This window comes from Bos grunniens, chromosome 23 (genome assembly GCF_055505025.1).
Source record: "Bos grunniens cultivar Pamir isolate PY7600 chromosome 23, Bosgru_T2T1.0, whole genome shotgun sequence".
Taxonomy (NCBI): Eukaryota; Metazoa; Chordata; class Mammalia; order Artiodactyla; family Bovidae; genus Bos; species Bos grunniens.
In genome coordinates, this window is record NC_141187.1 from 39,452,226 (window position 1) to 39,463,897 (window position 11,672).

Below are 11,672 nucleotides of genomic sequence, written 5' to 3' on the forward strand. Positions count from 1 at the left end.
CACCAGGGAAGTCTCAGCCACACAACCACCTCTAAACACACCCCTTGACACAATCCTAACCAATGCCAGACCACTTTACCTGCCTCCTGAGAACCTGTATGCAGGTAATGAAGCAACAGTTAGAACCAAACATGGAAAAATGGACTGGTTCCCAACTGGGAAAGGAGCATGTCAAGATGTATATTGTCACCTGCTTATTTAACTTATATGCAGAGTACATCATGAGAAACGCTGGGCTGGATGAAGCACATACTGGAATTTCAAGACTGCTGGGAGAAATATCAATAACCTCAGATATGCAGAAAGCACCACCCTTATGGCAGAAAGTGAAGAGGAACTAAAGAGCCTCTTGATGAAAGTGAAAGAGGAGACTGAAAAAGCTGGCTTAAAACTCGACATTCAAAAAATGAATGTGACTTCATGGAAAACAGATGGGGAAACAATGGAAACAGTGACAGACTTTATTTCTTCGGCTCCAAAATCACTGCAGGTGGTGACTGCAGCCATGAAATTAAAAGATACTTGCTCTTTGGAAGAAAAGCTATGACTAACCTAGACAGCATATTAAAAAGCAGAGACATCACTTTGCCAACAAAGGTCCATGTAGTCAAAGCTATGGTTTTTCCAGTAGTCATGTATGGATGTGAGAGTTGGACTGTGAAGAAGGCTGAGCACTGAAGAACTGATGCTTTTGAACTGTGCTGTTGGAGAAGACTCTTGAGAGTCCCTTGGGCTGCAAGGAGATCCAACCAGTCCATCCTAGAGGAAATCAGTCCTGAATATTCTTTGGAAGGACTGAGGTTGAAGCTGAAGCTCCAATACTTTGGCCACCTGATGCGAAGAACTGACTCATTGGGAAAGACCCTGACGCTGGCAGAGATTGAAGGCAGGAAGAGAAGGGGACGACAGAGGATGCCATCCAATGATGAGTCGAATGGTATCACTGACTCGATGGACATGAGTTTGAGCAAGCCCTGGGAGTTAGTGATGGACATGGAAGCCTGGTGTGCTGCAGTCCATGGGGTCGCAGAGTCGAACACAACTGAACTGACAAGATCCTGACCACCAGAATGACAAGACCCAGCTCCACCCAAAAGGAAACCTGCACGAACCTCAGGACCAACGTCAGCCACTAGAGGGCAGACATGAGAAGAGAAGCTATGATCCTCAGGCCTAAAGCAAAGAAAGATGACAGACAAAATTCAGTTAGTAGAAGGAAAGAAATGAGATCAGAGCAGAAATAGAGATGAATAATGGAAAAAAACTAAAAGCTTTTTCTTTAAGAATGTAAACAAGATTGATGAATGTTAGCCAGACTCATCAAGAATAAAAGGGAGAGAACTCAAATCAATAAAATCAGGAATGAAAAAGGAGAAGTTAAACTGACACTACAGAAATATAAAGGATCTTAAAAGACTACTACAAACAACTGATGCTGCTAAGTTGCTTCAGTCGTGCCCGACTCTGTGCGACCCCAGAGACGGCAGCCCACCAGGCTCCCCTGTCCCCGGGATTCTCCAGGCAAGAACACTGGAGTGGGTTGCCATTTCCTTCTCCAGTGCATGAAAGTGAAAAGGGAAAGTGAAGTCGCTCAGTCGTGTCCAACTCTTAGCGACCCCATGGACTGCAGCCTACCAGGCTCCTCCATCCATGGGATTTTCCAGGCAAGAGTACTGGAGTGGGGTACATTGCCTTCTCCACACAAACAACTATATGCCAATAAAATGGACAACCTAGAAGAAATGGCTAAATTCTTAGAAAGGTGCAACCTTCCAAGACTGAACCAGGAGAAAAGAAAACAAACCTGTTCAATTTCAAGTACTGAAATTGAAACAGTGATTAAAAATCTTCCAACAAATAAAAGTTCAAGACCAGATGACTTCACAGGCAAATTCTGTCAAACATTTAGAGAGGAGTTGACAACAATCCTTCTGAAACTCTTCCCAAAAAATTGCAGAGGAAGGAACCCTAATGTGTGTTGCAGCACTGTTTACAGTAGCCAAGATATGGAAGCAACACAAACGTCCATCAACAGATGAATGGATAAAGAAGATGTGGTCCATACACACACACACACACACACACAGGGTTCCCTGGAGGAGGGCATGGCAACCCACTCCAGTGTTTGTGCCTGGAGAATCCCCATGGACAGAGGAGCCTGGTGGACTATAGTCCATGGGGTTGCAAAGAGTCAGACATAATGAGCAACTAAGTACATTACTCACCCATAAAAAGAATGGAATAATGCCATTTGCAGCAACATGGACGGACCTAGAGATCGTCATACTAAGTGAAATAAGCCAAAGGCAAATACCATATCCCCCACATGTGGAATCTGATTTTTAAAAAATGATACAAATGAACTTATGGACTTATTATGAAGTCGAAACAGACTTACAGATATTGAAAACAAACTTATGGTTACCAAAGGGGTAATGTGGGGGTATGGAGGCTAAATCAGGGGCTTGGGGTTAATGAACACATACTACTATATATAAGATAGGTAACCAACAAGGACCTACTATATGGCCCAAGGAACTCTACTCAATATTCTGTGATAATCTATATAAGGACAGAATAAGAATGAATATATGTATAACTGAATCACTTTTTCACACATTTGAAACTAACACATTGTAAATCAACTATAATCCAATAAAAAAAAAAAAGAATGAAGTTGTCTTACTTCAGGCTTCTATGACTAAATACTATAGACTAGGTGACTTAAAACAACAGACTTTTTTTTTCCTTTACAGTGGCAGAAGTTGGGAAGGTCAAGATCAAGGTGCCAGCAGATTTGGTTTCCAATGAGAGCTCTTTCTGGCTTGCAGAAGTCTTCCTTCTTGCTGTGTCCTCACATAGCAGAGAGAGAGACTGATGGAGACAGGGACAGCGAAAAAGATGGGTTGAGGGACAGTGAGAAGGATACAGAGACAGCTCACACACTATTTCCCGTTATTTTCTAATAAACACACTAATCATGGGGACCCCGCCCTCATGGCCTCTTCTAAAACAAATCACCTCCCTAAGGCTACTTCTTCCAATACCATCACATTGGAAGTTGGGGTTTCAACATATGTATTCAAGGAGGACAGAAATATTTAGTCTAGGAGCAGAACCCTTCTCTGAAATCATTTTCAAAAGCAAAATCTAAGTTGTCTTAACTAGATAATGCTTACTAAATTCAGTGTATAAGAATGTTAGAATTTGTGTAGGAGTTTCTGTAGATAGCAAGCTCCTTGAGAGGAGGACTGTGCCCTATTCATCTGTATATCTGGACACCTAGTTCAGTGCCAGAACACTATACAAATGTTAACTGAGTTCTTCCATAATAAAAAAGATGAAGGGTTCTTTAACACTGGAGAGAGGTATGGAATGTCAGAATAGGTTACTAAACCTTCCTGGGAGGTTGCAAAGGAAATTTTAACCCCTTGACTTCCAGAATAATAATATTGTAATCTAACATAACGCCTTCAGGGTAGATTTGACCACATGTAAATGATTCAGGCAAAAGGTAAAAACAAAGTCTGTTTTAGGAGAGCAGACTTTGAAAGCTGGAATGGCCTATGCCTCAGATGTGCCTCAGAGAGGCAATGGCACCCCACTCCAGTGTTCTTGCCTGGAGAATCCCAGGGATGGGGGAGCCTGGTGGCTGCCGTCTATGGGGTCACACAGAGTCGGACACGACTGAAGTGACTTAGCAGTAGCAGCAGATGTGCCTGTGAGATGCGAGAATCCCAGTTTATACTTGCAGAGCCAGTGTTTCCTTGTTGAACCGTTTTTCACTCTCAATAATGTCCTGATTTAAATAGTAAGTCAGATGACCACTCACCTGTGGCTGTTCACCCCTCTGCTGGCCAGATTGCTACTATTCTGTCTGTACTGGTCTTTTCCATTCCCAGAAGAAGGGGTGGAGTCTGTGTGTTTTTATAGATCCCAGTTTAATCCTTCCTACATTCTAGGTGGGCTTCCCCAGTAGATCAGTGGTAAAGAATCCCCTGTGATGCAGGAGATGCGGGTTTGATCCCTGGGTCGGGAAGATCCCCTGGAGGAGGAAATGGCAACCCACTCCAGTATTCTTGCCTGAAAAATTCCATGGACAGAGGAGCCTGGTGGGCTACAGTCCATGGGGTCGCAAAGATGACTGAGCAGCAGAGCGCACACACACACTACATACTTATTGAAAGAAGAAAAGGTATGCTTGCTTCTGCTGGAGCTCTTGACTGTTCTGTTGACCCGACCTTATTATCACAGAAGCTGGGAGATGAGATGTAAATCAGTTGTGGGTCTCCTGCCCCTTAACATTATTTTCTTCTGCTCTTCAGAAAGCCTTGGAGAAACGGAAAGTTCAGTTTTTCCAAATGGATATACAGCAATCATATAAAAGCTGTTCCTGATTACTTCATTCATTGATGTGTACAGATTTATTGAACATCCGCACTGTGCCCAGTCCCACACTTAGGCTGTGAGTCCACAGACCTCAAAAGCAAAACGTGTTCTAGTTTGGATGAAAATTATTGAGTCATGGGGTAGGCTTTTGAAATCTGGACTCTTTGGGCTCATAATGTCTACAAGAACCCCTGACACTTAGTGGAGCACATTGGCTAAAGTGTCAGTTGCCTTTGTGTTAGGGGAGCATAGGGTAGGGCTTGAATTTGCATTCCATGCATCCTTATACTTTTAATATGGTGAGTTTCTAGCTGTGGGGTTAATGCTCTTGATCTGCTTATAACATCAGTGGGATATTACCACGTGTCTGTCTGCAGACGGGCTAGTTCGTTTGCTCTGCCCAGCTCTGAGGTTTTGGTCCATCTTTGGCCTGCTCAGCCACTGTAGGGAGTTATCTGTGGAGTAGATCAAGGCAAGCCTGAGGGCGGTTAGGTCTGCCAGCGCCAAAGGAGGATGTAATTGCTTCATGTGACATTTCCCTTGTATATCCTCATTTGAAATACGTGTATGTTTCTTCCTAGGTCTATGTACTTTTACTTACACATCATCAGTCTCCTGATCATTCTATTCCTGCCAATCAAACCACAAGCTCATAATCAAAGGTGGCCTCAGACTCTGAACTCTGTTAATAAAAAAATGGATTGATACCTCCACCAAAAAAAAAAAAAAAACGCTGAACACTTAAGACTGCAAATCATTGGACAGACAAGATAAAGACTCCAGAGTTCTCCAGTGACTTAGAGGCGATGTTTACATGCATTTTTTTCTTGTTTTTGTTTTTTAAGTGCAGGGAGTATTTTTATAAAGCCTTTTTGTACCATTAAATCAGCCATGCCCAGTTGATTTCATATTTTATAGGACATTTTAGTGGCATGGAGGTATGTGGAGAAAGTGCCAGAACTTGCAGAGACAATGCATTCTGGGCATCTGGGTCTTTGTTTTTCTGGCATGATCTCCAGCCCCTGAAATCTGAATATTGGGAACCTGAGTGTCTGCTCCCAAAGTGAGAAGGGGAAGCTGAGATGACTTGTCTTCCAGAATACACCCAAGATGGCTGTGCCTTGGGAAGCCCCCAGTCCTTTGACTTGTGACATTACTGTTCTCAAACACATTAACTACACTCAGAAGACTTCCGGGGAGGAACCGTGTGAAGGGAGGTCTGCAGAATACTGAAAACTCGATGTGCCAAGATCACCAACGTGAACGGACACCTGTATGGACTTGAAGTCAGGCATGTGCCCTGAAGGCGGCTGTGTTTTCTTCCCCCGCCCCCGAGGGATGTAACCTTCTTCTGCAATGAGCCAAGATTGAAAATCAGAAAGTCTCCTGTCCAGGTACAAAGAGGTCTCAGAGGGGTTACAGTTCCCCATTGCACAAGTACATGCCTTCCACTTACCCACACATGGTCCTGAGAAAACACCCAAATTTCACACTATGAAGGCAGGAGGATACCTTTTTATAATTTTTTAAAAAATAAAGTTACATTGAAGTTTGGGAAGAAAAGGTAGACATTTCTCTCCTCTTCCCTCACATCTTGGGAGTGTTCATGATCATGGCCATGGTGTTCACTTGGGCTGGTTTCCATTTTTCAGTTTCAAAGCTGATTAAATTTGACATTGTTTGAGTTGAATCATCCTGCCTGAAAGCAGATTTAAAATGGTTTTCTTTTCTTTCCTGTCTTTGTCATGAATGTGCTATGGCTCCTTTGGGAAACTTCTGCTAGGTGATATTCTATGTGGGAGAAGGAAATGTGGTATTAAATGTTATGGAAAATAATAATAATGATAAAACATGCTATGATGTATTTTCAATCAAAACCCTTGGGAGGAGAGAATTTGTTCAAATAAAATGGTAAAAAGTTTCTTACTAAATGAATACTGTATTTCTATATAAAGGAAATATTTCTGAAAAACATTGTGTATTGTGTCAGTAGCATCTTGCCATTCTGAAGCATGTGTGTGCATTTTGCATGTGTGTGTGTGTGAACAAATGTGTACAAACTTAAAGGTCTTACTTGCTTAAAATTTGAGCATGATGTGCTCCATCTATACTTTATGTCAAGTGCTTGGGTGGTTTTGGTTTTTGGTTGGATTTCTGATCTTCATCCCCCTAAGTGCAGATAGGATTAACTTCCTGTTATAGATGAGCAAACAGTCAGGAAGATGGTTGCTACCTGCCCCATAGTCACAGACGTCATGGTTGAGCTACGATTGGAATTCACGGTGGTCCCAGGAAGGGTGCTGGCCATGGGATCTTTCCATGCTGGTGCTTCTCTTTGGACAATGAAATGTGAAATGATGTTCTTGTTCCTTAAAGAGTCCAGGGTGGCCCTGTGCTGCTCAGAGCCTAAGCTCTAGTCCTGATGTGAGACAGTGGAAGTTAAGAAGTAGCACATTTGGGCCAGGGTAGGAAGCTCACGCCAATTTAACCAGCTAACTTCTGGGACTTCCCTGGTGGCTCAGATGATAAAGAATCTGCCTGCAATGCAGGAGATCTGTTTTTGATCCCTGGATCAGCAAAATCCCCTGGCAAAGGGAATGGCAACCCACTCCAGTATTCTTGCCTGGAGAATCCCATGCACAGAGGAACCTGGTGGGCTACAGTCCATGGGGTCGCAGAGTCGGACACGACTGAGTGACTAAACACTTCTTTCAATCTTCTAGCAACGCTTCTTAGTGTCCTGAAAGGAATCTTAGTGGATGCAGGGGAAAAAGGTAGGTGCCTAACATCTGTCAGAGTCTGCCTCCAACAGGAATATTTTGAGGTACAAGACCAAAATGCATAATCTTGTACACTAGCAAAAATGGTATATATCACCATTGGCATGGAGTGTGTGGAATAATCCATCTTACAATGAAATCCTTGAACTTGCAATGTGATTTATGTCTAGGTTTCACTGTATTTTAAGTGTCTTCATTTCTGAGAGAAGAACTTTGGTGGGGAGAGGAGAGTTTATCATCTCTCTGCTTTGCAGGGACTCTGCCAACCCCTGAGTCCTAGGCAAGTGGGGACCACTGGTCCCCTAAGTGACCACCCAGAATCAACTATTCATTATAGAATAAAGTCAAGACTATGGACTGGGCTTATAGATTGTCTGTGTCAGACAGTGCTAGATCCTGGGACACGTTTTTGATACTACGAGGCTTTACTCAGTAATAAAAGGATAACACATTGAAGAGTGATTCATACCTACCCCCTCCCCCCCGGCCCCGAGAACATTTACCCATAGAAAAAAATTTCAATTTAGGACCCATATTTAGATAGAAGATGAGGACTGTTTCTATCACTGTAGAGTTCCTAGTTTTTAGGTATGACCTAAATCAAACCCTTTGTGATTATACAGTGGAAGTGACAAATAGATTCAAGGGATTAGATCTGATCAAGTGCCTGAAGAACTATGGAAAACCATCTTCAAGAAAAAGAAGTGCAACAAGGCAAAATGGTTGTCTGAGGAGGCCTTACAAATAGCTGAGAAAAGAAGATAAGCGAAAGGCAAAGGAGAAAGAAGAAAGCCTTCTTAAATGAACAATGCAAAGAAAGAAGAAAACAACAGAACTGGAAAGACTAGAGATCTCTTCAAGAAAATCAGATACCAAGGAAACATTTCATGCAAAGATAGGCACAATAAAGGACAGAAATGGTATGGACCTAACACAAGCAGAAGATATTAAGAAGAGGTGGGAAGAATACACAGAAGAACTGTACAAAAAAGATCTTCATGACCCAGATAACTACAATGCTGTGACCACTCACCTAGAGCCAGGACATGCTGGAGTGTGAAGTCAAGTGGACCTTAGGAAGCGTCACTACGAACAAAGCTAGTGGAGGTGATGGAATTTCAGTTCAGCTATTTCAAATCCTGAAAGATGATGCTGTGAAAGTGCTGCACTCAATATGCCAGCAAATTTGGAAAACTCAGCAGTGGTCACAGGACTAGAAAAGGCCATTTTTCATTCCAATCCCAAAGAAGGGCAATGCCAAAGAATGTTCAAACTACTGCACGATTGTGCTCATTTCACATGCTAGCAAGATAATGCTCAAAATCCTTAAAGCTAGGCTTCATTAGTACATGAACAGAGGACTTCCCGATGTACAAATTGAATTTAGAAAAGACAAGAACCAGAGATCAAATTGCCAACATCTGTTGGATCATAGAAAAAGCAAGAGCATACTAGAAAAACATTTACTTCTGCTTTGTTTACTATGTGAAGGTTTATGCGAAAGCCTTGACTAAATGGATCACAACAGACTGTGGAAAATTCTTAAACAGATGGGAATACCAGACTACCTTACCTGCCTTCTGAGAAACCTGTATGAAGGTCAAGAAGCAAGTTAGAAGCGGACATGGAACAACAGACTGGTTCCAAATTGGGAAAGGAGAATGTCAAGGCTGTATATTGTCACCCTGCTTATTTAACTTATATGCAGAGTACATCATGTGAAATGCCAGGCTGGATGAAACTCAATCTGGAATCAAGATTTCCAGGAGAAATATCAATAACCTCAGGTATGCAGATGACACCACCTTTATGCCAGAAATCAAAGAGGAACTAAAGAGCCTCTTGATGAAAGTGAAAGAGGAGAGTGAAAGCTGGCTTAAAACTCAACATTCTTCTCCTTAAGGGCCAGTCACCCTCTCGTTTACCCTCTAACAAATTTCTTTTTCTTGCCTGAAAAAAAATTCAACATTCATAAGATGAAGATCATGACATCTGGTCCCATCCCTTCATGGCAAATAGATGGGGAAGCAATGGAAACAGTGAGAGACTTTTATTTTCTTGGGCTCCAAAATCACTGCAGATGGTAACTGCACATGAAATTAAAAGACACTTGCTCCTTGGAGGAAAAGTTATGACAAACCTAAGCAGTGTATTAAAAAGCAGAGATATCACTTTTGCCAACAAAGGTTCATATAGTCAAAGCTATGGTTTTTCCAGTAGTCATGTATGGATGTGAGAGTGGACCATAAAGAAGACTGAGCATCGAAGAATTGATGCTTTTAAACTGTGGTGCTGGAAAAGACTCTTGAGAGTCCCTTGGACTGCAAGGATATCCAACCAGTCAATCCTAAAGGAAATCAACTCTGAATATTCATTGGAAGGACCGATGGTGAAGCACGAACACTTTGGCCACCTGATGCAAAGATCCAACTCATTAGAAAAGACCCTGATGCTGGGGAAGATTGAGGGCAGGAGAAGGGGGTTGCAGAGCATGAGACAGTTGGATAGCGTCACCGACTCAATGAACACGAGTTTGAGCAAACTCCAGGAGATCGTGAAAGACAAGGAAGCCTGGTGTGCTGCAGTCCTTGGGATCACAGAGAGTCAGGCATGACTGAGCAACTTAACAAAGAGTTTCAAGGTATCCTAAATGTATTATATATTTAATAAATGTGTGTTGAGTTGATGAGTTTAGGTTTAAAAGAAATACATTTTAGGGTTTTTTTTTTTTTTTTTAAAGGCCAGATCTAGTCATCACTGAAATGAGAATCAAAACCACAGTGAGATAATCAACCTCATGCTAGTCAGAATGGCTATCAAAAAGAACACAAATAACAAATGTGGGTAAGAATGTGAAGATATGTGAAGATAAGGGAGCCCTCATATACCGTTGGTAGGAATGTAAATTGGAGAAGCTTCTGTGGAAAACAGTATGAAGATCCCTCTAAAAACTAAAAATAGAACTACCATATGATCTAATAATTCCACTTCTGGATGTATATTCAAAAAAGCCCCCAAACACTAATTTGAAAAGAAACATGCAATCTTTTGTTCCTAGCAACCTTACTTATAATTACTAAGGTATGGGAGCAACCTAAGTGTCCATTATCAGATGAATGGATAAAGATGCAGTGTACACACACACACATATAGAATATGCACACACACAATGGAACGCCACTCAGCCATAAAAAGAATGGGAATTTTGCCATTTGTAGTACCGTGGAGGAACTTGGCACTATGTGAAGTGAAATAAGTCAGAGAAAGATAAATACTGAATGATATCCCTTATACGTGGAACCTAAAATATACAACAAGCTAGTGAATAAAACAGAAAAGCAGCCGACTCATAGATACAGAGAACAGACTAGTGATTACCAGTGGGGAGAGGGAAGGGAGAGTCAACACAGGAATAGGGTAGAAAAGGGGTTATTATGGGATTATATGAAGTCATGCGTGCGAAACTTTTGAAAATTATAAAACTTTAAAGAATCTTTCAGTTAATTCTATTTTAGTTTTAAGGTTGCCATACAGAACATAAACATTATTCAGTAGTTGCAAAGACTCAGTAAGTATTTCAGCCTGAGATTTTGACAGGCTAAGAGAGAAAAAGGCAGAAATTGGGAGGAGAAAAGAGAAATTGGTGGGTGGTCCCAGGACAGGTTGTGGGTGTGCCCCCTGGACTGTGTAGGCTCAAGGCAGTGAGCAGAGGTCCATTCTGTACACCCTTCTCCACACTGGCCGCACATTACAACCACAATAGGAAGTTGATAAAGAAGTGGTTGATGCCCAGCTTTGTGAGAGACTGTATCTTATTTCTCTTCTTGTCTCCAGCCCTTGGCATAGTGCGGGGCATGTAATGAAGATTCAGTAAGTGTTTGTTGAATGAATGAAGGATTGAATGCATTAGTTTAATGCATCGTTGGGTTTGACAGTTTTGATGGAGTCATTTTTGTGCTGGGAAACATCTTTTCTACTTGTCAGAATTAGTTTTTGAAATAAGGGCATGTGTTTTCAGGGAATTCTGAAAGCGCATTATGTGAAATAATCACTTAGGTAGGCAGTATACATAGTCTGAACTCACCACCACCCCCACCATCCATTAACTAATGCATTTGCTTATTTATCAAATGTCAGGTCTGGCCACATAAAGGATGCAGGTAAAAGATGCTGAAGACCCATTCTCTGCCCTCGAAGAGCTCACAGTGGGACCAGAAAGACAAGATCCGGAGCATGTGCTGCAGGTTGGAGGGATCCCAGCATTCTCAACCGCACAGTGACTGGTTGCTGTGTCCTTGTTTTCCTGTAAGTTCAGAGCCACCTCATCTCTTGGCGCCTGAAGGTTCCCCAGGAGAGCAACAGCACCCCTCAGCAGCCTCTTGTCTGGGTGAAGTAAAGCCTGCCCTTGTTCTGAAATTGGATGCTGCCTTTGCAACAAACCAGTACCAGTTATTGCAGTGACGGTCCAAAGGAGCAGACCGTGCATTCCCCGTTGCCCATAGA

At 42.1% G+C, this 11,672-nt stretch overlaps 1 protein-coding gene across 19 annotated transcripts in view; it reads left to right on the plus strand.

Moving 5' to 3' along the window:
- The window catches only part of MBOAT1 (membrane bound glycerophospholipid O-acyltransferase 1), a 111,210-nt gene extending 104,849 nt beyond the window's left edge, over positions 1 to 6,361 (plus strand). For all 19 annotated transcript variants that reach the window (XR_015152427.1, XR_015152428.1, XM_086370086.1 and 16 more), the window contains one exon: positions 4,971 to 6,361. Coding sequence is in view for 17 of the 19 variants with exons in the window: in XM_086370086.1 (XP_086226212.1) it covers positions 4,971 to 5,094 (124 nt within the window). In the remaining 2 variants the exon portion in view is untranslated. The remainder of the gene's footprint in view (positions 1 to 4,970) is intronic.
- The last annotated feature ends 5,311 nt before the right edge of the window (positions 6,362 to 11,672 follow it).